General features: G+C 41.9%; 3 protein-coding genes across 4 annotated transcripts; all 3 read right to left on the bottom strand.

The window, feature by feature from the left end:
* Nucleotides 1–19,928, bottom strand: LOC124254346 (breast cancer type 1 susceptibility protein homolog). 2 transcript variants are annotated; one of them, XM_046688265.1, is made up of 9 exons: nucleotides 19,667–19,928; nucleotides 13,215–13,379; nucleotides 12,356–12,503; nucleotides 4,693–5,027; nucleotides 4,002–4,089; nucleotides 3,306–3,433; nucleotides 2,493–2,628; nucleotides 1,694–1,846; nucleotides 1–1,321 (listed from the first exon to the last, which is right to left on the bottom strand). In XM_046688265.1, exons 1-9 carry the CDS (start codon nucleotides 19,754–19,756, stop codon nucleotides 1,191–1,193), a joined length of 1,374 nt encoding a protein of 457 aa, XP_046544221.1. In that variant the 5' UTR covers nucleotides 19,757–19,928; the 3' UTR covers nucleotides 1–1,190. The 2 variants fall into 2 exon arrangements, with proteins under 2 accessions (XP_046544221.1, XP_046544222.1); XM_046688266.1 differs by having other exon boundaries at nucleotides 4,693–4,991.
* LOC124254332 (dentin sialophosphoprotein-like) lies at nucleotides 19,806–23,568 on the bottom strand. The gene is made up of 3 exons (XM_046688254.1): nucleotides 23,469–23,568; nucleotides 21,384–22,538; nucleotides 19,806–21,310 (listed from the first exon to the last, which is right to left on the bottom strand). Exons 1-3 carry the CDS (start codon nucleotides 23,566–23,568, stop codon nucleotides 19,806–19,808), a joined length of 2,760 nt encoding a protein of 919 aa, XP_046544210.1.
* LOC124254345 lies at nucleotides 22,458–27,750 on the bottom strand. Its single transcript, XM_046688263.1, has 3 exons — nucleotides 26,110–27,750; nucleotides 23,571–23,674; nucleotides 22,458–22,538 (listed from the first exon to the last, which is right to left on the bottom strand). Exons 1-2 carry the CDS (start codon nucleotides 27,629–27,631, stop codon nucleotides 23,571–23,573), a joined length of 1,626 nt encoding a protein of 541 aa, XP_046544219.1. The 5' UTR covers nucleotides 27,632–27,750; the 3' UTR covers nucleotides 22,458–22,538.

Below are 27,750 nucleotides of genomic sequence, written 5' to 3'. Positions count from 1 at the left end.
AATGATGACAACTATAACAGGGAATGGTCGGGACCGACAGGTACTTCGAGTTATGCATAATATTGGAGACACCGGCATTCGACTCATCGGGATTTGACTGTATTATTTTTAGGGTGGTATATAAATCTTAACACAAAAAAAAGACATTGGCAAACCAAAACAAGAAAACAAAAGTGAAGAAGAGTGTTTTCTCGGGACTGATGATTATGACCACGGTCCACTAGAACTATCTATGTTGGCTTGACCAGATCTACATGGACTGAATATAAGAAACAAGAACTACGAAACTACCTGACTTATATTAATTTGAAGTAAATACATAATTCTATGAATTTGGCTAAAGCAACATACTAAAACTTAACAAAACAAGCATAAAACATTGCACACGATGAACAGAAAACAACCTAAGCTTTGTTCAAAACCTATTCACTGACACATCTCACACATACGTTTTGATACAAATGCTTTCTTTGAAACATTGATTCAAGATTACTGTACTTACAGTAAAAGCACCCATCATCTTGCAAATCACTGAATTATCAACCCACATGCAGCTGAAATACTTTTCATATGACAAATGCTTACATCCCATTACTGGCGAGATCTGAGGCAACATCCACCCACCTGCCCACATACACCCACCCACCCACATGAACATTGGTCTCTGAAACTCTTTGAACAACTTTTAACAAAAACTAACATTATTTTATTAATTATTATTCCTATCCATAAACATAGTTCCTCTTACATTTCCGGACATTTTTTATGGTAGCTTTAAAAATAACAGCTTTGGGTCATTTCACCAGAAAAAATAAACAGAAGCTGTGAAAAACGACTGATTGTCTTGTACGTATCTGGTTAAACATCAGCTGATCATGTAACAACTAATATCTATGCATATATTCAAGCAAAGACAAGCACATATAAATCTATATCCAAGTATTTACAAGTCCATATCTACTCATATCTGCACAAGATGCCAACAGCTCTTCTGTATGTTGTACGTCTAAAATATCACGTGAGGGTGAAACAAAACTACTTTAGTATCAACATATTTGAAGATGTAAGGATAGTCGGTTACCAGAAAGGAAGGACGATGTTTTTGATGCTGTTGATGATGAAGATTTCATCTGTCAGAAAGGCAGGATGATGTTTTTGATGCTGTTGATGATGAATGAAGATTTCAGCTATCAGAAAGGCAGGACGATGTTTTTGATGCTGTTGAGGATGTAGTCGTCCAGGGGCTGGAGTCTCCAGGTGCTGATGCTGTCAAGGACCCACTCTCTGGACACGGTGATCAACCGGTTGTGTTTGTAGAAGCCTGTAACAAGACAACACAGTTTGTCAGAACTGATCATCATGTGACAACTGATATGACAACCAATGTGACAACAACCTGTTCATTATTGATCCTGTAACACACACGATTAACTGAGCTCTGGTACGATGACCTACATGGTTCAAAGAAACCACATCTGACTGCCAAATCAACATATTTCTCACCTCACATACATTTTGCTGGAGATGCCTATTAATGAGGAACCCCTCAAACTTGACAATATGGTGTTTCCTAAATTCCCACCATTTAGGACTAGAGCCATTTTGTACTCTGAAGTCTTGAGGTCATCATACAGCAAATCGATAAAGTTTGGCAACAACAGTGAATGCAATGGAACCTTGGAGAAAGACTTACAGTTAAAGTGTTCCACCTCCGATTTGGTGGGTGCCTCCTCCTCTGTATCTAGGCATCGGATGATCATGGGGATGGCAGCCGCCATCTTGCCCAGCTCCCAGGGGTCATCGGCCAGCGTGGCCCCGCCCTGTTGCAGCAGCAAGCTCATGTCCTCTGAAGCACAAGATACACGCTGTCAGACCAGAGTGACATATACAGACAAATCACTGGTAACAGAAGCAATCTTACAAGTACTACTTTTAAAACTTGACGTCAGCCATTTCCAGTAATTACTCCTTGCCCTATGCCCCTCCCCAAATAACAAGTTTTCTCGGATCATTTTTATTATTTTCTCATTATTTCAATTATTTTCTGGCAGTGTCAAGTTTGGTATATTTTCAATTTTAATATATTTTTCACAATGTAGGGGTGGAAATAACCCATTGCCCGGCGTCCGAGTCCAGTGTTTTTTTCTGTTGGGCATCAAATTTGTATATCACACTGTACCGGTGTCCAGTTGACTTTCCAATGTTAATTATGTTGTTTATTTTAAAAAATCAACAAGAAAATGGCCGGCATACTGGAAAAATTATCAGGGCAAGTGATTTTACATGTGCCACTGTTCCGGAGTACACTAGCAATTTTAAAGTTATTTCCACCCCTGCAATGCTGAATCAGTACTGGAACACTGTAGATTAGTACTGATATCACAAGAAAATAATTGATCTTACAAGAAAACTATATCACTTAAACAATGTTCTTGCATGGACAGTTTGAGGAACCATCACGCTAACAATCGAAGTGCCTCCACACAAGCTACCTTTAGTCATTTCATCGCTGACTCCGATACATGTGAGCGTGAACCCAGAAAACAGCTTCTTGTGCGATGTCCTTGACCTTTTGGGGCCATGGTGGTCCTCCACAATAACTGTGTCACCAACAATCTCGTACTTGTCCTTAAAACAGGCAAACTTTTGATAGCATCATCAAAACCAAACTGGCACTTTATTATCAGTTCCACGAATACCACACTTAAAACATGCATAACTTTCATGGCATGCACTAGTGTTGGGAATTGGTTGAAATCTCACAATTGATGATTGGTTCATTACCATCGAGCAATCATCGAAAAAAATGTTCCGTGTCATTTTTCATATTTTCCTATCCATGTTGTTATGGCTGATAAGTATAACATGGTTCTCTGTTGTTTTTTGTTGTATTTAGAAACTGCGAAAATTCCATTTGCAAATTTCACATGATGCAACTTGCTACTTTAAAGTGATGACTAATATATCATGACCATAAACTTCCTGGAGTCTTCAAGAAATATTCAGCCATGACTTTTCAGTTAGTTAAGTGAGTTTGCTAAGAATTAAACACGTTTTCAGGCCCTGAGAGCTTGTAAGATATGTTCCATCATCAAGTGTTTCAAACAAAAACAGTAGTTCCAAAATCGTTTGTGTTTCTTCATGAGAAAATGTTACTGTTTGCTTGGTCATTTGGTTACAGCGACCAATCTTCGATTATTTCAATTAATCGAAACACCACGGGCATGCAAAGAGTTTATATCAACTGTCAAATTCCACAAAGGGTAAATCTGTGACTCAAAACCATGACCATATTTGTAACATACCTCTGGGAGTGGCTTGTTGGCGAGTAGCGAGTCCCTCACCCAGTCGAAGGACACCACCCAGCACTTGCCCACAATCCCCTGGAAGTACTTGAGCGTCCGGTCACAAACAGGTCGAGCCTCGCCTGCAGCTGCAACACGTCATGGACTGACTGACTGACTGACTGAGTTTGGTTTTACGCCGCTTTTAGCAATATTCCATTAACATCACGGCAGGGGGCACCACAAATGGGCTTCACACATTGTACCCATGTGGGGATACACGAAATGGAGTCACTGTAAGAGTGGGAGAGACCTACCTCCACAGACAAGGCAATTTGTCGCTCAAATATTATGGGGGAGGTGAGGTAGCCTGGTGCTTAAAGTCTTCGTTCGTCACAGCGACGAACCGGGTTCGATACCCCACATACGTACAATGCAGGAAGCCCATTTCTGGTGTCCCCTGCCATGATATTGCTGGAATATTGCTAAAAGCAAAACTAAATTTGTCCTCAATGTATTCCTCACAACACTTACACAAAATGTCCTAAAATATTCCCTAAAAAGGCAGCAATTGTTTTCTTATATACTGAACATCAACTCTGAAAGGCATTTGTCGAGATGCTGCAGGCATAGTAACACCATCATAACTAACAAAGCCACAGAATGCACACTGACGCATGAGCCACAACATAATCTGACATAATTTTCCTTTCTTACCTTTCTTGACAACAATGTGGGTGACAGTCTTGTTGAACTTTGGGAAGAACACACTGCCGGTAACCTTAGTGAACTCTTGGACAGACATCTGAAAACATCAATCACGATGTCCAACAGTCATCACCCTCAGCCTACATTTCAAATGCTTTCTTCACGTCAATAACTTGTAGATTATTTCACAGGGTCTGGCATACATTACATCCAACAGTTTGCTAATATTATAGCCAGGATATTTAAATAGAAATCATTTATCTGATTTGTGATATCAAATGGAAAACAGAATCCACTGCTACAAAGCAAATTTAACACTATGGTGGGTCGGCAGTGAGGTAGCCTTGTGCATAAAGCGTCCACTCGTCACACCGAAGAACCGGGTTTGATTCCAATCATGGGTACAATGTGTGAAGCCTATTTCTGGTGTCCCCACCGTGATATTGCTGGAGTATTGTTAAAAGCAGCATAAAATCATACTCACTCATTATGGTGATATAACTCCCAACCTTAACACAGGCTTACGATCATCAAAATGTGGTCCTGGGCCTAGATTTTCGCGAATCTCTCATAGCGCTAAGATAGTCGTAAGTTAATGTTAATGTATGGCACTTACGACTATCTTAGCGCTAAGAGAGATTCGGAAATCTAGGCCCTGGTTTGTATCACAAAGATCTGATGATGAAGGTAGCTATCTCACCGCCTGCTCTCTACTAAGTCCGCTTGTGATGAGGACAATCTTCTCCGACCGAGGGTTCCCCATGTTGCTGGTCTGAAGGGGACTAAGAACTGACCGACTACTGGCACAATTGGCCTGGGTTGGGGATTTGATTTTCTCAATTATCTCAAAGGCTTTGACGATTTCAGCTGACTTCCGCGCCTTAGGTAGTGTGTCGAAGTCAGGTGGAGGAGAGGGCGACCTGGGGCTGAGGAACAGGTCGTCATGGCTCAAGTTGCTGTCATCGCTTGAGTCGTACCCATCTTTTGTCTTGTTGGATGCTGGAATGACATTAGGAGTTGCCATCTTGCAGTTTACTAAATTCAGATTTGTAGTACAGATCAAAAGAAAAGTTTTACTGAATGGAACACTTGTTTGTAGACTTGTGTAACACCAACTGTGCTATACTTCATCTCTAAGACAGCAGTAGACACTCCAGCAAGTGATCTTACAGACATGTTAGAGGCTGTCTGGGTATTATGCGTAGAGCTCAGGTCATGAACCAGTTGAAGTTAAGCAACATCGAGTGCGGAGAGTCCTTGGATGGGTGAACGTGTTTGGCAGCTTGACTCCTGTGAGTTTCTAGGACTTCAGTCGTGCCCCACAACGAAGCACATATGATACATGTGGTCTCACCTCAGACAAGCGAGTTTGTTCAAAATTGCCTCTGTTCACCCAGCAGAAAATGGGTACCCGGTGAGAGAAGTCATGTGGCTATAACCTTCCAACGCCTCACAGGCAGCTTAGGTTATCCGAGGTAATATTAATCAGATTCTGATTACAGCGTCCCTTGCTTCCAGCGCGTCACAGGCAGCTTAGGTTATCCGAGGTAATATTAATCAGATTCTGATTACAGCGTCCCTTGAGCAACTAGTCAGAGGTGAGGTGAGGTGAGGTGAAATTGGGTTTAATGTCGTACTTGAGAATATTTCGCTCATATGACGACGTGCATGCATGTGTATGTGTAGGTGCGGCTGCTTGTACTAGCCCAGACTGAAGCTGGTTTTATAGTGCTATCCCACTGAGATACCATGCCGCAGTGAAGCATGAATACCCCACTCAGACACAGTATACTGACTCCAAGCCGACCAGTCCCTGTTGTGCCCATTAATGCCGAGTGCCAGGCAGGGACCAACAAGTACCATATTTTAACGTCTTTTGGTATGACGCAGTCGGGGATCGAACCCGTGACCTTCTGCTCTCCGGGCGGACGCTCTAACCACTACACCACGGAGGCGGTCACTAGTCAGATGGATACTGGGTGCTATATAAATGAATGATTGTTATTATATTGTAACTAATGAGTGGACATTTATTAAACTAGTTCTGATGTTTCAGGCAAATTCTGCAAAATGTCATGCTTTTGTGTGCTCCCATAGTTACAATCAGCAAGATGTTACCATGGTTACATATCTTTGCATTATTTGCTAAAGAGGAACTCATGCACATGTAATGCTTGCATTCAGTTTATAAGAAGATATACTTACAGATACATGCATGTTCAAAAAGTAACATGGGGGCTACAGGGCTACAGTGTTATTATAATACCCTGGCATTTGGTCTGAATATCTGTACACTTCAGCTGAAACTGATCTGGCTTACATAGTGGTGGGAATCGGATGAAATTTCATAATCGATAATCAGTTGCAATTGGATTGTCCCATCCGATCAATCATCGATTGTACAATCGGTTGATTAAGAATTAAATATTGTTTACAACTTGTGCAATTCCCAGGTAAACATTTGAACTTGAATAATTTGTTTAATTATGTGATAATAGTGAGCATTAAATAAAATATGTCAGCTTTTGTGGTTGGTTTCTGTGAAAAATGTGACTTGGGGGTGCATCTACAAGAACTTAAAAACTACTGAATAATGTAATTTTTATGATAAAATGATTATTTTTATACTTATCCTGACTCCTGATTATTGCTTATCTCCCTTCTCCTTCGACGGTCAAGTGGAAACCTTGAATCCTATTCAAATTCACTGAAGCGTCCGTACAATCACTCACCTCCCTTATTCCCACCAAAACCGGTCCTACGTGACCTGAGACTAGCTCTTATCACTCTCTCCATAATATGCCCGCATTGCGACTTACAGTGAAGAACCGTAATGCTGAGAGTGGGGACGGTCGGGAGGGCTTACCTCATGTGTCAGGATAAGTATAAAAATAATAATTTTATCATAAAAATGACATATTTTTCCTTATCCTGACTCATGATTATTACTTATGAAATCTGACGGAATAAGTGGTGGTCAGCCGCTGTCTATATATAGTCCAAACACTTACCCGCTGTAAAATCCCGTTGTTACCTTCCCTTGTGAATTCGTCATATAGGGGGACCACCTACTTTTAATTAATTAAGAGAAGTAAATCTCATAGATTTCCGTGGTTTTAGATAATCTAGTATGTTAGATATTCCAAACGATCCATAAGGTAAGGACTATTACCGAAACTGGAATCGCAACCCGTACGTTAAGTAAGGACTATTACTTAACAAGGTTTATATCACTCATGTTCTGACTTCTCAAGTAAGTCAGGTGGACATGGACTCTCACCTGGCGGCAATGGGACAGTTGCCTAGCGTCTACAAGTCAGCGTGATTTGGGTGAGTTCTCAATGTCTGGTTGGATTTGTGAGTTGTTGAGCCACTATATGTGGTCCGAACTGGTGAATGCCTGATAGATCCTCTCAATATATGTGGTCCGAACTGGTGAATGCCTGATAGATCCTCGCAATATCTGGTAGATAGTGATTAGCAAACACTGTGAGACCTCAAAAAACAGCCTTCTATCATTGATAATAACGAGCAATTCCCATGTAGTGCGAGTGTTGATGCTAATGCTCTTATTTTGTGTGGATTGCATGCTGTAGGCAGCGGTAATCCTGCTGTTTTGTAGGCTCTCAAAATAACTGCTCTAATCCAAAAGGATATTGTGGTTCGTGAGACCTCAATCGATGTAGCAGTTGATAATGGGATGAAGAGGCGCTTAAACTCTAAATTTTCTGTTGTTGATCCTCTAGTTTAAAAGCGATCTCAATAATGCTACTAGTTCAGGAACTTTGGTGAGTTTAACTCGAGTTCATGGTAATCACCGAACTGATTGCTGCTAAGTATGTTAAAGTGTTGATCCTTTCAAATGTTGGGTTGATCTGAGATGGCAGAGATATTCTGCTACTTGCGGATGTGTTGCTTCTGCTGCCATGAATCGTTTGCTTGTAGCAAATTGATCAAAATTCCTCCATTTATCATCATACAGATTACGGGTTGTATGTCTTAAAGCCAGTGTAACTGCCTTAGCAGCTGTCGTGGAATAACCTCTTTTCTTCGAACAGTGAGTGATACGCTCCATACGTGTAGTCTGAGAGTTGTTGCATTGCCGTGCAGTTGTTTTGTGTGAGGATGAATCAGTAGGTTTGGCCAATCTGGAAATTTTAGTATTGGCTCCCCTAATAAGCTTATTAAGTCTGGAAACCATGTTCTCGCTGGCCAGTAAGGCAGCGACCAAAATCAGTTGTAGGATTTTGGTTGTAGGATTTTGGTCTGAGCAATCTTGTGTAGAACTTGTGGTAGTAGTATCGGTGGAGGAATCGCGTACGCATTTAGACCTTCCCATGATATTGTGAGGGCGTCTGTCGCCCATGCTTGTGGATCTGGTACCAGCGAGACAAACTTTACAATCTGATTATTGAATTGTGTTGCAAAGAGGTCTATGAGAGGGCAACCGTGTTCTCTTGTTATCAGTAGAAATGCTTCCGGGTGTAATTTCCATTCCGTAGGTGATGGTCTCATTGGTCTGGATAAGGCGTCTGCTAGGAGGTTTTTTGATCCCGGAATGTGACAAGCTCTTATCCACAGTTTGAGGTTGTCTACTACATTGAATAGTTGATATGTTAGTCTTAGTAGAGGCGCTGACTTTGTTGATCCTTGTAGGTTTATATAAAACGCTACTGTTAAGTTGTCTGTGTGTATCATGAGAACTTGATTCCTGAGTACATGCACCCAATGTTGAATTGCCTCTATAACTGCCTTGAGTTCTAGTTGATTTATGTGTAATTTCTTTTCGATTGGTGACCAAACTCCTGAGGCGACTTTGTCGTTGAAGTACACTCCCCATCCTTGTAGGGATGCGTCTACATACAGATGTAGTCTGTATACCGGCTCTTTCAAATAAGTTTCGTTGGATACGTTCAACTTGTTTGTCCACCACATTAAGTATTCCTTCAAGTGTTGAGGAATGCTTATGGGTTGTAGATTTTCCAGATGTGGTGTTAAGAACCACTGAATTGGACGTAGTTGTAACCTTCCTCTGCGAGTTAGGGATCGAGCTGACGTTAGGAGGCCCAATAATCTCTCTTATCAGAAGAGGTTCGTTCAAGGCGGTGTGTAGACATTTCTGTATATTCTCCCATCGTTCCTGTGGGAGTACAATTCGATTTTCTCTGGTGAGAAACTTGATTCCCAGGAATTGTAATTCCTGTGACGGACATAGTTCTGATTTTCTCCTGTTGACTAACCATCCTAGTTGAGTTAGTAGTTGAATTGTCAATTCTAACTGATGTTTGAGTTGATTTGCTGACTGATGTGCCTGAATGCCGTCGTCCAGATAGAAGGCATTGCGAACCTCTCTCTGATGTAGAAACGCCACAATTGGTTTGGTGACACATGTAAATAGCCATGGGGCTGACGAAATTCCAAAGGGGAGTACTTTCCATTGATAGTGCTTCCCTTGATATAGGAATCGTAGGTATTTCCTTGATTCTGGATGTATGGGGATGTGTAGGTACGCATCCTGTAAATCTATGCTGGCTAGATAGTCGTTGGGTCTTATTAAGTGTCTCAGTTGAGGTAGATGAAGCATCTTGAACTTCAGTAGAAAGTCTCAGTTGAATTGTTTCATATTGTACATGAGACGCAATTTCTCTGTGGAGTTCTTTTTGGGTACTAGAAATATCGGGGAATAAAATCCTGGTGTGAGACTGTTTTCTTCTGTAATCTCTACTGCATTCTTTGTCAGTAGTGAATTGATGGCGTCTGATAGCTTGATGCATTGTTGGTTTGAATAATGATGTATTTGTGGTATAATGGTGAGAGGTGGTCAAACCATGAGTTGAATTCTGTAGCCTTCGCGTAACACTTGTACCACAAAGTTGTCTTGTAGTACTTCCGAATTATTCCAGTACAGACCTAGACATCCCCCACTGATGTGGGCTTCACTGGAACCGCTGGAGGAGGGACGATCCAGTCGGTTCTGAAGCTGATTTTCATTGACGTGTTAAACGGGAGGATCCTGATGAGCGACCTCTCCCGGATCGTCCTCTGGAGTTGTCATATGGACGACGAAAATTAGTTGTTTTGCCTCCTCGAGCTCCGGTAGCTCTCTTTTCTCTGGGGGCGGTGGGGTAGCCTAGTGGTTAAAGCATTGGCTCGTCATGCCAAAGACCCGGGTTCGAATCCCCACATGGGTACATTGTGTGAAGCCCATTTCTGGTGTTCCCCGCCGTGATGTTGCTGGAATATTGCTAAAAGCGGCGTTAAACCAAACTCAGTCAGTCAGTCAGTCTTTTCTCTGGCCTTTTGTATGCCTGGAAACTTTGAACGAAATTGTCCTCTTCGTGGCGATTGTCGATACATGTTATTCATCGTCTGCATAGATCTGATGAGCATCTGATCTCTATTGTCCTGACATACTTCCCGTGATGTCGATCTTATACTTCCATCAAATAAAGTGGACGCAGCCCATGGTTGTCGTAGAAGCGCCTTAATATGAAAATCTGGCCAATTGCAAGATGCGAGTAATCCTTGACGATGAAGTAGTGTTAGTCCGGCGGATGTTGATGCCAAATGATCAGACATAAATTCGAACTAACCTGTAGAGGTTTCAGATTCTTTGAATATATTCCTCCTTGGGGTACTTATAAGCATTTAAATGTCCTGACACACTCATGATTTTGCGCTAGGAAAAGAAACCTTCTTGAATGGACCGCTTATAAGTACCCCAAGGAGGAATATATAAAAAAGAATCCTGATCCTTTCTGTTTCTGTTGTCGGATTCTGGAAGTTGTTGATTAGAGCCTCATTTATGGCTCTAGATCTGGCTAGTCCAAAGAATGTACGCCTTGTCTAAGTTGGCCAGCTTCCTGTCTTCTACTTTGTAGTTGTGTGATTTAGATTTATTGATGAGATAATAATCATAGTCAATCTCTGGTGCCCTGAAGAATTGTTCCATGTTATGTAGTGGAAATTTCCTTGCATTAAATGATGGTGTATGTTGACCTTGATGTCTGGTAGCATTTGCGAATGCTAACTTGAGGTTTGATGAAACCTGTGATATAGGTTTAATAGGTGGTATAGTTAATGTCTCAAGATCCTCATCTATAATACGATAAGTCTCCGATGAATTCTCTCAATAAGGGAGGTAACTCAGGGTGAGTGATTGTACGGACGCTTCAGTGAATTTGAATAGGATTCAAGGTTTCCACTTGACCGTCAAAGGAGAAGGGAGATAAGCAATAATCATGAGTCAGGATAACGAAAAATTTATATTTTTCATAAGTTTTAATTGTCATTTGAGGCAAGATTGTACAAAATCACAAGCAACCCAAGTCTACATTGATCAACAAAAATATGTGTACAAAAATAAATACTGACAGACTACCAAGATATAGAAAAGATGACTGTTCAGTTCACTCTTTTGCAGATTTTACACAATCACAACAAATCCTCACAATTTTTTCAAAATTTTGATCCACTTTTTACACTAATGTACCGTATATTATCGTAGATAAGTCGAATTTTGAGGACCAAAATAGCAGTCTGTAGAAGGGGGTCAGCTTATCTATGGGTTACATTTCAGTCAAACTTTTTTTCAGAGGGTAAGAAAACAACATGTTATCGCTTCGCATGAACAAGCTGACAAGAGAAGACGACTTTGTCAGTAAAGACGTCAAATTTGCAATTAAACATCACTAGACAAAATTATTTACCTTTTCAGTTCGAATTTGTTTTGCTAGGCATTGTATTATATGCAGGGATTAAGATTACCGTGTGTATTTGTCTCGTGTGTAAAGCTGGAAATAGAAATTTTACCAAGAGAAATATATCCTAGCATTGTGTAAATTTACTTATAAATTTTGCTCTATAAATGTAAAAAATGTATAACCAATACTAAGGTTATACGGACCCTCAAGCGAAAGTTGAGCTCATGGAATGAGGTGAAATAAGCATGCCATTTCACACACGTTTTCACCGATGTTACCGTCAACTAGGGCCTACATGGATGACGAGGCAGTGATCAGTTCGTGATTGATGAGAATAATCTGAAATTGGTGCTATCGCAGTTGGAGCGGAAATGAAAACCTTACCCTAATGAACATGGTAAGCGGAAGTTGTTCACACATGGAATGAGGTGAAATACACATGCAATATGATTGTGAATTCTGTGAATAATGCGGATAAAAGTTATAATTATCGGTGACTGCCAGTTGGAAAAGGGTAACCAATCAATTTTCGATTATAATCGATCATCGGAACACCACTACTTACGGAGATTCATTTTGCAGAGACTGACCTTTTACTCAAATATGCAGCTTATCTGAAGCTCAGCTTCATATACTGATCGTTAAATATTGCATCCTCACCCTCAACAATGTCGCCCACGTCTGCGTCCTCCGCAACCTCTACCATGGTCCCATCTTCGTCTTCTCTCTCAGCGACATCTTTCATGGCTTCAAGACGTTTAATCTCCTCTCTCATGTTCTCAAGGTCTTTTTCAAGTTTTCCTTGTTGCTGAAAATATGATAAAGAAAAAATTGGTTTCAGGAAAGTATTTACTTTAATCTCTTTGAAACAAATTCAAATCACTCTGTGTGACTGTATGTTGTTCAATGCCAGATATATCTGGGGCCAGTAGATGACAGTGGCAGATGACATCCAGTAGGCAAATAGCTCCTTTCCTATACCATGCATATTTGTGTTGTCTCATAGCGATAACCCCTGACACTGCTGGGAGTCCGGAGGAGGAGGAGGATGAGGAGGATTAACAGCAACCACTAAGTCCAACTGTCACATGTTTGAACATAGTGGGGGTCGGTGGGATAGCCTAGTGGTTAAAGCGCTATTTCGTCTGCGCCGAAGACCCGGGTTCGAATCCCCACATGGGTACATTGTGTGAAGCCCATTTCCGGTGTCCCCCGCCGTGATGTTGTTGGAATATTGCTAAAGCCGGCGTAAAACCTAACTCAGTCAGTCAGTTGAACATGGTGGATGAGTGACATAGGTTGTTGTTGAGTGGTTTAGGAAGCGGTTTAGTGAGTGAGTGAGTGAATGGTTTAGTGACTGATAGAGTGAAAGTAATTTAGTGACTGATTGAAAGAGTGGTTTAATGAGTGAGTGAATGGTTACGTGAATGATCCAGGGATGATTGAGTGATTGGTTTAATGAATGATTGAGAGAACCGTTGAGTGAGTTGTTGGGTGAGAGACATCCAAAAGTGCCCACCTGTGTTGTGAGGACTTCACTCTGACTGGAGAAGGCACTGGACGATGTAAAGTTCATCTGTTGGTCACTGTGACAAGTATCATAGTCGTCATCATCGTTGCTGTCACTGTCTGTGATGACAGCATGCCGAGACGATTTCCTCACTCCAATAGGAGCTTCATCACTCTGATGCACACAAATGACAAAGATGTACTCCACAAAATAATATTTGGTTAAGAACTTGAAATGGCAACCCTAGTGACAATCTTGATTTACACAATCACCTGAAACATAAGTTACCGCTACAGCAATAACACAGCATCGCTACTACAACAACAACACAGCATCACTTCAGCAATAACACACTATCGAAACAGCAATAACACAGCATCACTACAGCAATAACACATTATCGAAACAGCAACAACACATTACCACTACAGCAATATCACAGCATTACTACAGCAATAACACAGCAACGCTACTACAACAACAACACAGCATCACTTCAGCAACAACACATTACCACTACAGCAATAACACAGCATCACTACAGCAATAACACATTATCGAAACAGCAACAACACATTACCACTACAGCAATATCACAGCATTACTACAGCAATAACACAGCATCGCTACAGCACAACAACAACGACACAGCATCACTACAGCAATAACACATTACCACTACAGCAATAACACAGCATCACTACAGCAATAACACAGCATCACTACAGCAATAACACAGCATCACTACAGCAATAACACATTATCGAAACAGCAACAACACATTACCACTACAGCAATATCACAGCATTACTACAGCAATAACACAGCATCACTACAGCAATAACACACTATCGAAAAACCAACAACACATTATCACTACAGCAATAACACAGCATCACTACAGCAATAACACAGCATCACTACAGCAATAACACAGCATCACTACAGCAATAACACAGCATCACTACAGCAATAACACAGCATCACTACAGCAATAACACAGCATCACTACAGCAATAACACAGCATCACTACAGCAATAACACAGCATCACTACAGCAATAACACAGCATCTCTACAGCAATAACACAGCATCACTACAGCAATAACACAGCATCACTCACAGCAATAACACAGCAGCATCACTACAGCAATAACACAGCATCACTACAGCAATAACACAGCATCACTACAGCAATAACACAGCATCACTACAGCAATAACACAGCATCACTACAGCAATAACACAGCATCACTACAGCAATAACACAGCATCACTACAGCAATAACACAGCATCACTACAGCAATAACACAGCATCACTACAGCAATAACACAGCATCACTACAGCAATAACACAGCATCACTACAGCAATAACACAGCATCACTACAGCAATAACACAGCATCACTACAGCAATAACACAGCATCACTACAGCAATAACACAGCATCACTACAGCAATAACACAGCATCACTACAGCAATAACACAGCATCACTACAGCAATAACACAGCATCACTACAATAACACAGCATCACTACAGCATCACTGCAGCAATAACACAGCATCACTACAGCAATAACACAGCATCACTACAGCAATAACACAGCATCACTACAATAACACAGCATCACTACAGCAATAACACAGCATCACTACAGCAATAACACAGCATCACTGCAGCACACAGCATCACTACAGCAATAACACAGCATCACTACAGCAATAACACAGCATCACTACAGCAATAACACAGCATCACTACAGCAATAACACAGCATCACTCACTACAGCAATCACAGCTCACAGCAATAACACAGCATCACTACAGCAATAACACAGCATCACTACAGCAATAACACAGCATCACTACAGCAATAACACAGCATCACTACAGCAATAACACAGCATCACTACAGCAATAACACAGCATCACAGCAATAACACAGCATCACAGCAATAACAACACAGCATCACTACAGCAATAACACAGCATCACTACAGCAATAACACAGCATCACTACAGCAATAACACAGCATCACTACAATAACAAGCATACTACAATAGCATCACTACAGCAATAACACAGCATCACTACAGCAATAACACAGCATCACTACAGCAATAACACAGCATCACTACAGCAATAACACAGCATCACTACAGCAATAACACAGCATCACTACAGCAATAACACAGCATCAGCAATAACACAGCATCACTACAGCAATAACACAGCATCACTACAGCAATAACACAGCATCACTACAGCAATAACACAGCATCACTACAGCAATAACACAGCATCACTACAGCAATAACACAGCATCACTACAGCAATAACACAGCATCACTACAGCAATAACACAGCATCACTACAGCAATAACACAGCATCACTACAGCAATAACACAGCATCACTACAGCAATAACACAGCATCACTACAGCAATAACACAGCATCACTACAGCAATACAGCATCACTAACACAGCATCACTACAGCAATAACACAGCATCACTACAGCAATAACACAGCATCACTACAGCAATAACACAGCATCACTACAGCAATAACACAGCATCACTACAGCAATAACACAGCATCACTACAGCAATAACACAGCATCACTACAGCAATAACACAGCATCACTACAGCAATAACACAGCATCACTACAGCAATAATAACACAGCAATAACACTACAGCAATAACACAGCATCACTACAGCAATAACACAGCATCACTACAGCAATAACACAGCATCACTACAGCAATAACACAGCATCACTACAGCAATAACACAGCATCACTACAGCAATAACACAGCATCACTACAGCAATAACACAGCATCACTACAGCAATAACACAGCATCACTACAGCAATAACACAGCATCACTACAGCAATAACACAGCATCACTACAGCAATAACACAGCATCACTACAGCAATAACACAGCATCACTACAGCAATAACACAGCATCACTACAGCAATAACACAGCATCACTACAGCAATAACACAGCATCACTACAGCAATAACACATTATCGAAACAGCAATAACACAGCATCACTACAGCAATAACACAGCATCACTACAGCAATAACACAGCATCACTACAGCAATAACACAGCATCACTACAGCAATAACACAGCATCACTACAGCAATAACACAGCATCACTACAGCAATAACACAGCATCACTACAGCAATAACACAGCATCACTACAGCAATAACACAGCATCACTACAGCAATAACACAGCATCACTACAGCAATAACACAGCATCACTACAGCAATAACACAGCATCACTACAGCAATAACACAGCATCACTACAGCAATAACACAGCATCACTACAGCAATAACACAGCATCACTACAGCAATAACACAGCATCACTACAACAATCACTACAGCAATAACAGCATCACTACAGCAATAACACAGCATCACTACAGCAATAACACAGCATCTCTACAGCAATAACACAGCATCACTACAGCAATAACACAGCATCTCTACAGCAATAACACAGCATCACTACAGCAACAACACAGCATCACTACAGCAATAACACAGCATCACTACAGCAATAACACAGCATCACTACAGCAATAACACAGCATCACTACAGCAATAACACAGCATCACTACAGCAATAACACAGCATCACTAACATCACTACAATAACACAGCATCACTACAGCAATAACACAGCATCACTACAGCAATAACACAGCATCACTACAGCAATAACACAGCATCACTACAGCAATAACACAGCATCACTACAGCAATAACAGCAATAACACAGCATCACTACAGCAATAACACAGCATCACTACAGCAATAACACAGCATCACTACAGCAATAACACAGCATCACTACAGCAATAACACAGCATCACTACAGCAATAACACAGCATCACTACAGCAATAACACAGCATCACTACAGCAATAACACAGCATCACTACAGCAATAACACAGCATCACTACAGCAATAACACAGCATCACTACAGCAATAACACAGCATCACTACAGCAATAACACAGCATCACTACAGCAATAACACAGCATCACTACAGCAATAACACAGCATCACTACAGCAATAACACAGCATCACTACAGCAATAACACAGCATCACTACAGCAATAACACAGCATCACTACAGCAATAACACAGCATCACTACAGCAATAACACAGCATCACTACAGCAATAACACAGCATCACTACAGCAATAACACAGCATCACTACAGCAATAACACAGCATCACTACAGCAATAACACAGCATCACTACAGCAATAACACAGCATCACTACAGCAATAACACAGCATCACTACAGCAATAACACAGCATCACTACAGCAATAACACAGCATCACTACAGCAATAACACAGCATCACTACAGCAATACAGCAATAACACAGCATCACTACAGCAATAACACAGCATCCCTACAGCAATAACACAGCATCACTACAGCAATAACACAGCATCACTACAGCAATAACACAGCATCACTACAGCAATAACACAGCATCACTACAGCAATAACACAGCATCACTACAGCAATAACACAGCATCACTCCACAACAGCAATAACACAATAACACATCACTACAGCAATAACACAGCATCACTACAGCAATAACACAGCATCACTACAGCAATAACACAGCATCACTACAGCAATAACACAGCATCACTACAGCAATAACACAGCATCACTACAGCAATAACACAGCATCACTACAGCAATAACACAGCATCACTACAGCAATAACACAGCATCACTACAGCAATAACACAGCATCACTACAGCAATAACACAGCATCACTACAGCAATAACACAGCATCACTACAGCAATAACACAGCATCACTACAGCAATAACACAGCATCACTACAGCATCACTATAACACAGCATCACTACAGCAATAACACAGCATCACTACACAGCATCACTGCAGCAATAACACAGCATCACTACAGCAATAACACAGCATCACTACAGCAATAACACAGCATCAGCTACAGCAATAACACAGCATCACTACAGCAATAACACAGCATCACTACAGCAATAACACAGCATCACTACAGCAATAACACAGCATCACTACAGCAATAACACAGCATCACTGCAGCAATAACACAGCATCACTACAGCAATAACACAGCATCACTACAGCAATAACACAGCATCACTACAGCAATAACACAGCATCACTACAGCAATAACACAGCATCACTACAGCAATAACACAGCATCACTACAGCAATAACACAGCATCACTACAGCAATAACACAGCATCACAATAACACAGCATCACTACAGCAATAACACAGCATCACTACAGCAATAACACAGCATCACTACAGCAATAACACAGCATCACTACAGCAATAACACAGCATCACTACAGCAATAACACAGCATCACTACAGCAATAACAACAGCATTGCTACAGCAATAACACATTATCACTACAGCAATAACACAGCATCACTACAGCAATAACACAGCATCACTACAGCAATAACACAGCATCACTACAGCAATAACACAGCACACTACACAACAGCAGCATCCCTACACAGCATCACTACAGCAATAACACAGCATCACTACACCAGCACACACATCAGCATAACACGCTACAGCAATAACACAGCATCACTACAGCAATAACACAGCATCCCTGGCAATAACACATTGCATCACTACAGCAACAACAGCAATAATCATTGCTACAGCAATAACACACCATCCCTACAGCAATAACACATTACCCAACAGCAACAACACAGCATTGCTACTGCAATAATCACAGCTACAGCAATAACACACCATCCCTACGCAATAACACAGCATTACCACAGCAATAACACAGCATTGCTGCTGCAATAGAACAATGCCATTATTGAAGCAAAGATACAGCAATAACACATGAACAATGCCATATTGAAGAAGCAATGACATCGTAATGCATCAGTAAAGCCAGAATACAACATTTACAATGTAATGGGGTTCTCTTTTAATGATGCAGTTTAAATATGAAACAAATATGGCAGGCTGAACATCACAGATCACTGTCATATTGGGATTACACATTCTCTTTTCAGACTGGTACTTTATTAGGGTTAGTCCCATCCAGGAAGCCAGTGCCAATTTATACTTGTCAGAGCGGCACACAAAGTCTGTGATATAGGCTACCAGTTGTCCAACTTCCATTTTTCTGGGAGCTGCGGTGGTTAAGGGGGTTAGATTGCTGACTTTGTGTGCTGGTGATTAAGTGCCCGTCCCTGAGAGAGTGGGTTAGAATCCCGGATGGGACCTAATATAAGAAATAAAATCTGTACTGAGAAAGCGTAATCCCAAATATAAGATATGTTACATTTGATGCCTGTCTAAATGCCATTGTGTATTCACCACCAACCTCATCTTCCAGGGCTTGTATGGGGCTACTGGCACGGACAGGAGAGCTTGTCTGGGGCAGTTCTGCAAACATCGCATCACCTTCTGGCATTTCTGCTTTCCTTATCACTTCATCATCATCCCGGAGCACAAACTCTTCATCAGAACTGGAATCCTCCGTCCTGGCTGCGGGCTGACCTGAGTCGATCCAGTACTACAATGTCATCATCAACCTTACCCTCAACAGAGGACTGAACTGTGGGGAGGTTTATTTTACCTCTGCGACTTTGTTTCCGTCCATTCCTTTCTGCCCTGGACCTTCCTGAGTGTTCACAACTAGAAGACTCAACTGTTGTAGCTTCATCTTCATCATCACTTGACAATACGTGTTTGGTCCTTCTTTTGGATTTAGCCTTACCATCAGTGGTTGGCTGAATCAGAGCCACACTAACCTGTGAACCACAATCTCCTTTCTGTCTCTGTTTAGGTTCATTCCTTTCCCTAGCAGATTCTGAGAGTTTACAATCTGAAGAATCAACCGATGCATCATCTTCAGTGTCACTTGACAGCACATGCTTCTTCATCACTGCAGAATCTTTCTTCTTCTGAGTTTTGGTCCGGGATTCTTGTTCAGCACGAGGTACGTCAGAGGGAGTGGGACCGACACATTCAGAATCTGTCAGAGACAGTTGCTGCTTTGTAGTTGGACATCTCTGTGATGTGGTCGACTGAGACGTCACTCCGTCTTCATCCCTGAACTCTGCCACCTTCCCTGATAAAGACTTTGATGAGGAAATTACAATAGGACTGTCGGCAGTTTCTTTGCTTGGCTGTTTTTTCTTCAATGATGCTAACCCTCTTGCAGCCTTAACACCCTTCTTAACAGACCTTGGTGTCTTGCAAGTGTCAGAGTCACTTGAATCCGAGTCCGATAAGAGTGACCTCTTCTCCTTCACAGCGGTTTGCTTGGGGGAAAGTGTGGGTGTGTCCACTTCATCATCCTCGCAGGTCGGCACCAGTGTGTTCTGTGATGCATCATCTACAGTCAATGACTGCTCTGTGTTTCTGTTAAAAATGTCTGTCATCGATTCTTGGACCTGGCTGCTGTCCGACAAAGTATTCAAAAGCTGAGGACTATCATTAACGCACTGTGGATCTTGCTGCTCTGCTACAATATCAAATGCTTTCGAAATTGTACCACGGACAGAATTTGTATTCAAATTGTGTCTTTCGCAATCTCTGCTGCCCTCAGTTGTGCTACACATGCCAGTGTCCATTGGTTCGTGATCCATGTTTTCACAAGATCCTTTAACATCCAGAGACTTTTTAGCGGATGGCTTTGCTCTCCTGCTTAATTTTGTCCTTGATTCTTTGGCTCGAGCTCGCAGAGGACTTGCCTCAAGAGAGAAACACTTCCTCTTTGGTCTATGAATGATAAGCGGCTCATCATCTGAATCATCCAGTGTGATTGTAATAGGGGCACTGCTGACTTCAGGAGTACTTGGTATCTTAGCTGTGTCCTGCAGTTCTGGAAGCGTGGAAGCCTCCCCCCCACTCTCAGTTACGCTTTCTCTTCTGAGACTTATTTCTTTTACCAACAGCTTGCATATTTTGTTGTATCCCCTGTCCAGCTGAACCCTTATGTTGATTTTTCTTGTTCCCTGTCCTAGAAGTTTTGACATCAGTGTCAGTCATAAGAATGGAGACACTTTCTATAGTGGAGGCTTCTTGCGACTTGCCAGAGGCAGCATCCTGTTCATCATGCTGTTCCAGTATACTCAAGGATTCAGCCACAGTTTCAGGAACATCCACAGATGCTTTTGCAGCTCCACCATCTGTCTCCACAACATCAGCAGCCTCTTCGTCATCACTGAAACCCACATCTGGAGGCAATGTCTGTTCATCACTTACCAAGGGCACAGAGGCTGGGTCTGTCGAAGCCTGACTGTGTACAAGAGAGAATCCCTGTATTTCATCTCTTGATTTCTGTTTCTCCTGCTGAGAGTTTGTTTCATCACAAGCTACAGGCTCCTCCACATCTGAACATGATACTTCAATAACAGGGTCATTATTTCTGCTCGAACTCCTTCGAGAAGGCCTTGATTTGCTTGTGGTCAAACCATCTGCCCGATTTCTCCCTGCTCTAGTTCTCAGTGACCTTGTGGATCTCTCACTGCCGGTCTCCACGGTATCTTCTATCAAGTTCACTGACTCTTCTTCAATACTTTCAGGAACAACATCTCCACTCTGGCTTTTACCATTCTGAAGAGCCCTCTCAATATCACCAGCCATAATGCTATCCTTACAACTATCTTCATCTTTAGTTATCACAGACCCTGCGTTTGCACTTCCCAATTTCTCCGGACCAGTCACAGATTTTGAGGTCTGTGGAACATCACAGGTGGTGCTAGCAGAATCTACAGCTATAGTCACTACCTCGTCCTCTGAACCCTGGTCAGTTGGAGAACAAGCTGGCTTGCCATTTGCCAAAGACTGTCCTTCCTCTACATAGTCATTTACTCTACCAGCGGAGGACTGTCCACATTGTGAAGGGTCTTGAGTCTGGCTCACCACAGACTGTCCACACTGTGTAGGGTCTTGAGTCTGGCACACCACAGACTGTCCACATTGTGAAGGTTCTTGATTCTGGCTCACCACAGACTGTCCACATTGTGAAGATTCTTGATTCTGGATCACAACAGACTGTCTGTCCTCTGTATCAGTCTGCTTGCTGGCAGTTGAGGATGGTCCGTCTTGGTGAGGTGCCTTGTCAACACTAGCATCTTTCACAGAGCATCCATCATCTAGACAACGTGCAGTACTTCCTTCAGCCGAGGACAAGTTACTGTTTGACATCTGAGAGAGATGCCGCTTGATTTCATCCGGCTGAATGTCTGAAACATACAACGTATAGTGTAAGGGGTACATGAAAAAACAATGCAGATCTAACATATGTTATATTTGGGATTACACTTTCTTAGTAAAGTACAGATTCTAGTACTTTTTAGGCTGAGTCCCATCCGGGATTCGAACCCACACCCTCAGAGTCAGGCACCTATTCGCCAACACACAAAGTCAGACGCCTAGACCGCTCAGCCACCGCGGCTTCCACTAAAAATGGAAGTTGGACAACTGGTAGTCTAGACTGCGGACTTTGTGTACCCCTCTGATAAGTGTTAATTGGCATGGCCCCCACGGCCAAGCTATGAAATACACAATGCCATTTTAGAAAGTGTAATCCCAAATATAACATATGTTACATTTGACCACTTTCTAAAATGGCATTGTGTATTTCATAATACAGATCTAATTTTGTAAATACTGGGATCTGATTTTCATAAAATGTAGACCTTAAGGGTGTTTTAGTTGTCTGTTACTTAACACAACACTCTACAGTTTTACAGTCATATGTCAACCTGGAAACACTGTATGTCAAAACATACAACAAGCCCTCTACAAACCTTCAAAATCAACCACCTGTGACGATCTTCAGTAACCCATGCAGGCGACTAACGGGATCGGGTGGTCAGGCTCGCTGACTGGGTTGACACATGTCATCGTATCCCAGTTGCGTAGATCGATGCTCATGCTGTTGATCCCTGGATTGTCTGGTCCAGACTCAATTATTTACAGACCGCCACCATATAGCTGGAATATTGCTGAGTGCAGCATAAGACTAAACTCACTGATTCACTCAAAATCAACGCTAATTTATATACCCTGTCTGGACCTGACAATCCAATGATTCATTATTCTAACACTATTGTGGTACATGTATATCATATAATATGACACATGCTACCAACCAAGTCAGTGAGTATCACCACCAGATTTGGTCAAACTAGCACAGAAACTCCATGAGAAACAGGGCGTCAAGCTCATGTCTATGGACCAGATGAAGAAAGTGGACTGTTTATAAGACATACCTAGATCAGCTTCTTCAACTGGGTGTTCTCAAGAGAAATGTTGAGGTCTTCTGTGGATGAGCTGTTCCCTGAAGATGGCGGATCGTCCTGAGTAACGTCATCATCTACAGAAATCATACACTCAGTTTTATTCACATCTTGTTGTGACTGAGTATGCTGAAGCTTGTGATCGGAGACAAGCACATGGCTAGTATATTTGGGATGAACTGAAAGTCTGATGTCACTCAACACTGGTTAAAGTGAGTGAGTGAGTGAGTGAGTGAGTGTGAGTGAGTGAGTGAGTGAGTGGGAATCTTTATGCTTTATGCCGCTTTTAGTAATATCACAGTGGAGGAAACCAGAAATGGGCTTCACATATTGTACCCATGTGGGGAATCAAACCCAGATCTTCCACATGACAAGCAAACACTTCAACCGCTAGGCTAACCCACCGCCTGCTCTAGTTCTGTAACTGTGGAAACCACACCATGTAGTACAAGGATTCACCCACACCATCTGCTTGGTGGTCACATGGTGAGGGCAATAAGGTGAAGCCTGTCCCCAGGACCACACCATGTAGTACAAGGATTCACCCACACCATCTGCTTGGTGGTCACATGGTGAGGGCAATAAGGTGAAGCCTGTCCCCAGGACCACACCATGTAGTACAAGGATTCACCCACACCATCTGCTTGGTGGTCACATGGTGAGGAATTGCAAAAAGCCTGTAAATCGAATGTAGTGAAATTAAGATTGCTTGAATCTTCATAATTCTACCTTGCCAATTGAACATTTAAATCTTAGATTTTTATTCAACTTATGAAAAAGGTTGTTAACACACCATGAGTACATAGTTTCAAATGCCATCTGCTTATATCACATGGGTTTTGTATAACATGGTGGGGTAAGCCTGTCCCAGGACCACACCATGTAATGGGATTCACCCACACCATCTGCTTGGTGTCACATGGTGAGGGTTAATTTAGACCAACCCTACTTGATCACACCATGTTTCACAAGGATTCATCCACCCATCTGCTTGGTGGTCACAAACCAAGGACACACCGTCAAGCCTGAAACTATGATCATTTGTTAAACAACTTTCATCCCAAGTTGAATAAAATTCTGAGGTTTAAATTTTCAAATGGCAAGGTAAAGCCTATCCCAGGACCACACCATGTAGTACAAGGATTCACCCACACCATCAGCTTGGTGGTCACATGGTGAGGGCAATAAGGTGAAGCCTGTCCCTAGGACCACACCATGTAGTCTACCATTATGCATCACAGGGAGGCATGCTGAGTTGCTTCCCTTTGTCAAGGTAGGATTTGATGATCCTCTTTGGCACTCACTCATCCCAATTTCAAAATGCATCAAATAAGATATCATAATGTGACCAAGGATAAATTTTCTATCACATCCTTCAATTCTCTGGTGTCAACAGCATTTTATGTGTGCTTCAGTGAATCATACACCTTGCTATCACACATCATTGCTCTCCCTATGTTCTCCTAACTTGTCTGACAAAGACATAACTCCCCCATAACACTCTACACTGCATTAAGAAATTGGAATGGAATGTGAACCTTAACTGAAGAGAACGGCACCATGGTCACTGGGGCCATAGATATCTTGATCAAACCGTACATTATCGTTTTTCTTTCTCCCTTTTATTTAACACCACATGCAATATTCACACTGTATGACTGTTGTGTGTAAATAATCCGGCCAGGCAATCCAGTGATTAATATAATGAGAGTCAGTATACAAACCTGAGGTATGAGGACCTGTAGCAACCACAGATGCCATTTGTTGACTTTATCCGCTTACAACAATCATGAAATTACCATGAAGATAAAATATTTTAAATCAGATACAAATTTTTAAAATGGTTATTTGGCATAGATGACAGTGCATAGAGTCATGAGTGGTTCAGGGCTCCAAGGTTCTAAATAAGCCCATTGCCCGAAATTTTGCCAAAAGCCCCAAGTCCAGTGTTTTTTTCTGTCGGTGCAAGCAAATTTGTATATCACACTTATTTACGGTGTCCAGTTGACTTCATCAATGTTAATTATGTTCTTTATGTAAAAATCAACAACAGAAAACAGCTGGTATAGTGGAAAATTATCAGGGCAACAGTGATTTTACATGTGCCACTATGGTTCAATGAGTTTTGAGATGGTACACTAGCAATTTTAAAGGTTATTTCCGTCATGCCCCGGTTCGATTCCCCATGGGCACAATGTGTTAGTTTTGGAAACATGGTGAACTTTGCAAAAACAGCGTTAAACTAAACTCACTCACTCACTCACTGTACATAAGGTTTCACGAACATAACAAACAAGATAGTTGTATCAACTAGATCTTAGAAATGACTTACAAAATCACAATGCACTTCTTTCAGCTATTACCATAGTCTCATCTTATAATATTTAACAGATGTGTTTATAGCCTTCTTTGTGATAAATTATAATTTCAGTTAACTTCATCAACTTCACTGAACAGTTTGAAAAAGGGAACACATAGAAAGCAGAAAGTGATGATATGACAGTTTTCTCACCTTGCCTGGCTATATTCTCATCCTGCTGGTTGACAAGCTCCACACTGGGTGTGGGTGAAATGTGAGACTGTGCGGAGTTCTCTGCCAGTGATGGTACATCTGCTACATCCAGGTTAAGAGCTTGGATCTTTGTCTTCACACCAGATGTTGATTTCTTGCGAGGGATAGGAAGAGGCATTTGTCTACATGAATCTGAATCTGTCAGGTGCACCTCATCATTACCGTGGTCAGTGGTCACCTGGCTGACCTGTACATGATTGGCCATAGGTGATGGCGGAACTTTTGTACTTGGTTCACCTATAACAGTGGACAACATCGGCGTCGGCGGTATTATTGACATTGTCTGAGACTTCTCAGTGTCGGAGTTGGAGAAATTGGTCGTCTGTGACATGATACCATCTGTTTGTCTGTTTCCACAGCTGTCCCCTGCCGCATCAGTGCCTTCAATCATTTCAATATCTTCATGTATCACATCATCAAACCCTTCCACCAGCTGAGCACCATCTCCTTCCTGTCCGGCCATATTGGACACAGCATCCTGGGTACAAAATGCAAAATCATGTTCTTCAGCGTCACCGATCTTCTCCATGAGGCTGCTCATTTCTTGTTCAGGACTCTTCACATCAAAATGAACGTGTTTCGTTTTCCTGCCCTTCTTTGTAGTCCTGTCAACTTGAGTCTGTTCCAGTTCTACATCTCCTCGCACTTCAGCCACACTAGCCTCCGAGGTCAGGACATCAGCCAAACTTCCTTTGTTCCCTTTCTTATTACCTTTCCCTGCTTTTCTTCCTCTCTTCTTCTGAACTTTCTGTTTGGGTTGCAAAGTCTGACTGCTTTTAAACTCGTACGGATCTGACGATGACAGATGTGACTCTGTCATTTTCGCTCCTGCTGGCACGACCTCTGCCTCCTTTGTTGCTCTTGCCTTAAACATCCTCTTCCTGTTGGCTGCAGGTGCTTGTGTTGAATGCCTGGCTTCTTGAGTCCCCCCAACATGTTTAGAAACACTTAGTCTTGATCCACTAGCTGAGTCTCTCTCAGTAAGTTCGAAGCCAAAGTTTTCAAATTCACTGTCTACATTTGTCACCATTGGTTCAGAATCCCCTGTATTTTTTAACACAGTGTTACCATGGTTACTAGCCAGACAATCATTCTGGGAGAAGCCTCCTTTGTCTGTGGTATGCTGTGCCTCCTCTATCCACTGTTTTACCATACTGGACTTCTGATGCTGCCTGACGCTAGCCTTGCTGTACGTCTTCACGGGACCGACACCGAGGAAGTCCTTTGTCAAGTTGGGAATGTCCACACTGCTGACAGGGCTTTCATCGTGGAAGTCTGTCTCGTACTGAGGCCTCGGTGTTGAGTCCTCCATCTTTTTCCCTCTTCTGGTTCCACCTGCTGCCCGTCTGGTATAGATGCTGAGTTTAGACTTGGTTGGTTTTGTCCTTTTCTTAACTTCTTGAGACTGAAATAACAGTCCTCCATCACCGCTAATCTCCGACTCCACATCCTTCACCCTCATACTCACTTTCTGGTGTCAGTTGAAGAACACGTTCCATCCGGGAAATATATTTATCGGATGTTTGAGTTGAACCATCATTATCATTGAAACTTGTCAGTTTCTCTACTACACAAACAGGA

Source organism: Haliotis rubra, unplaced genomic scaffold (genome assembly GCF_003918875.1).
Source record: "Haliotis rubra isolate DU_JTF1 unplaced genomic scaffold, ASM391887v1 Scf570, whole genome shotgun sequence".
Lineage (NCBI taxonomy): Eukaryota > Metazoa > Mollusca > Gastropoda > Lepetellida > Haliotidae > Haliotis > Haliotis rubra.
The sequence above is the reverse complement of the archived record's forward strand: the minus strand, read 5'-3'. Positions and strand labels throughout refer to the sequence as shown.

Coding starts and splice junctions, on each gene's coding strand:
- LOC124254346 (XM_046688265.1), bottom strand. CDS start 19,756: ATGCCAGAAGGTGATGCGATGTTTGCAGAACTGCCCCAGACAAGCTCT. Junction 5,028..12,355: donor CGTGGGCGACATTGTTGAGG/GTGAGGATGCAA, acceptor ATCTGAATTTAG/TAAACTGCAAGATGGCAACT. Junction 1,847..2,492: donor CAGCGATGAAATGACTAAAG/GTAGCTTGTGTG, acceptor CTTGTGCTTCAG/AGGACATGAGCTTGCTGCTG.
- LOC124254332 (XM_046688254.1), bottom strand. CDS start 23,568: ATGTCTTATAAACAGTCCACTTTCTTCATCTGGTCCATAGACATGAGC. Junction 22,539..23,468: donor TAGTTTGACCAAATCTGGTG/GTGATACTCACT, acceptor TGTATGTTTCAG/ACATTCAGCCGGATGAAATC. Junction 21,311..21,383: donor TGAACAGGATGCTGCCTCTG/GCAAGTCGCAAG, acceptor CAAAACTTCTAG/GACAGGGAACAAGAAAAATC.
- LOC124254345 (XM_046688263.1), bottom strand. CDS start 27,631: ATGAGGGTGAAGGATGTGGAGTCGGAGATTAGCGGTGATGGAGGACTG. Junction 23,675..26,109: donor TGAGAATATAGCCAGGCAAG/GTGAGAAAACTG, acceptor TGATTTCTGTAG/ATGATGACGTTACTCAGGAC.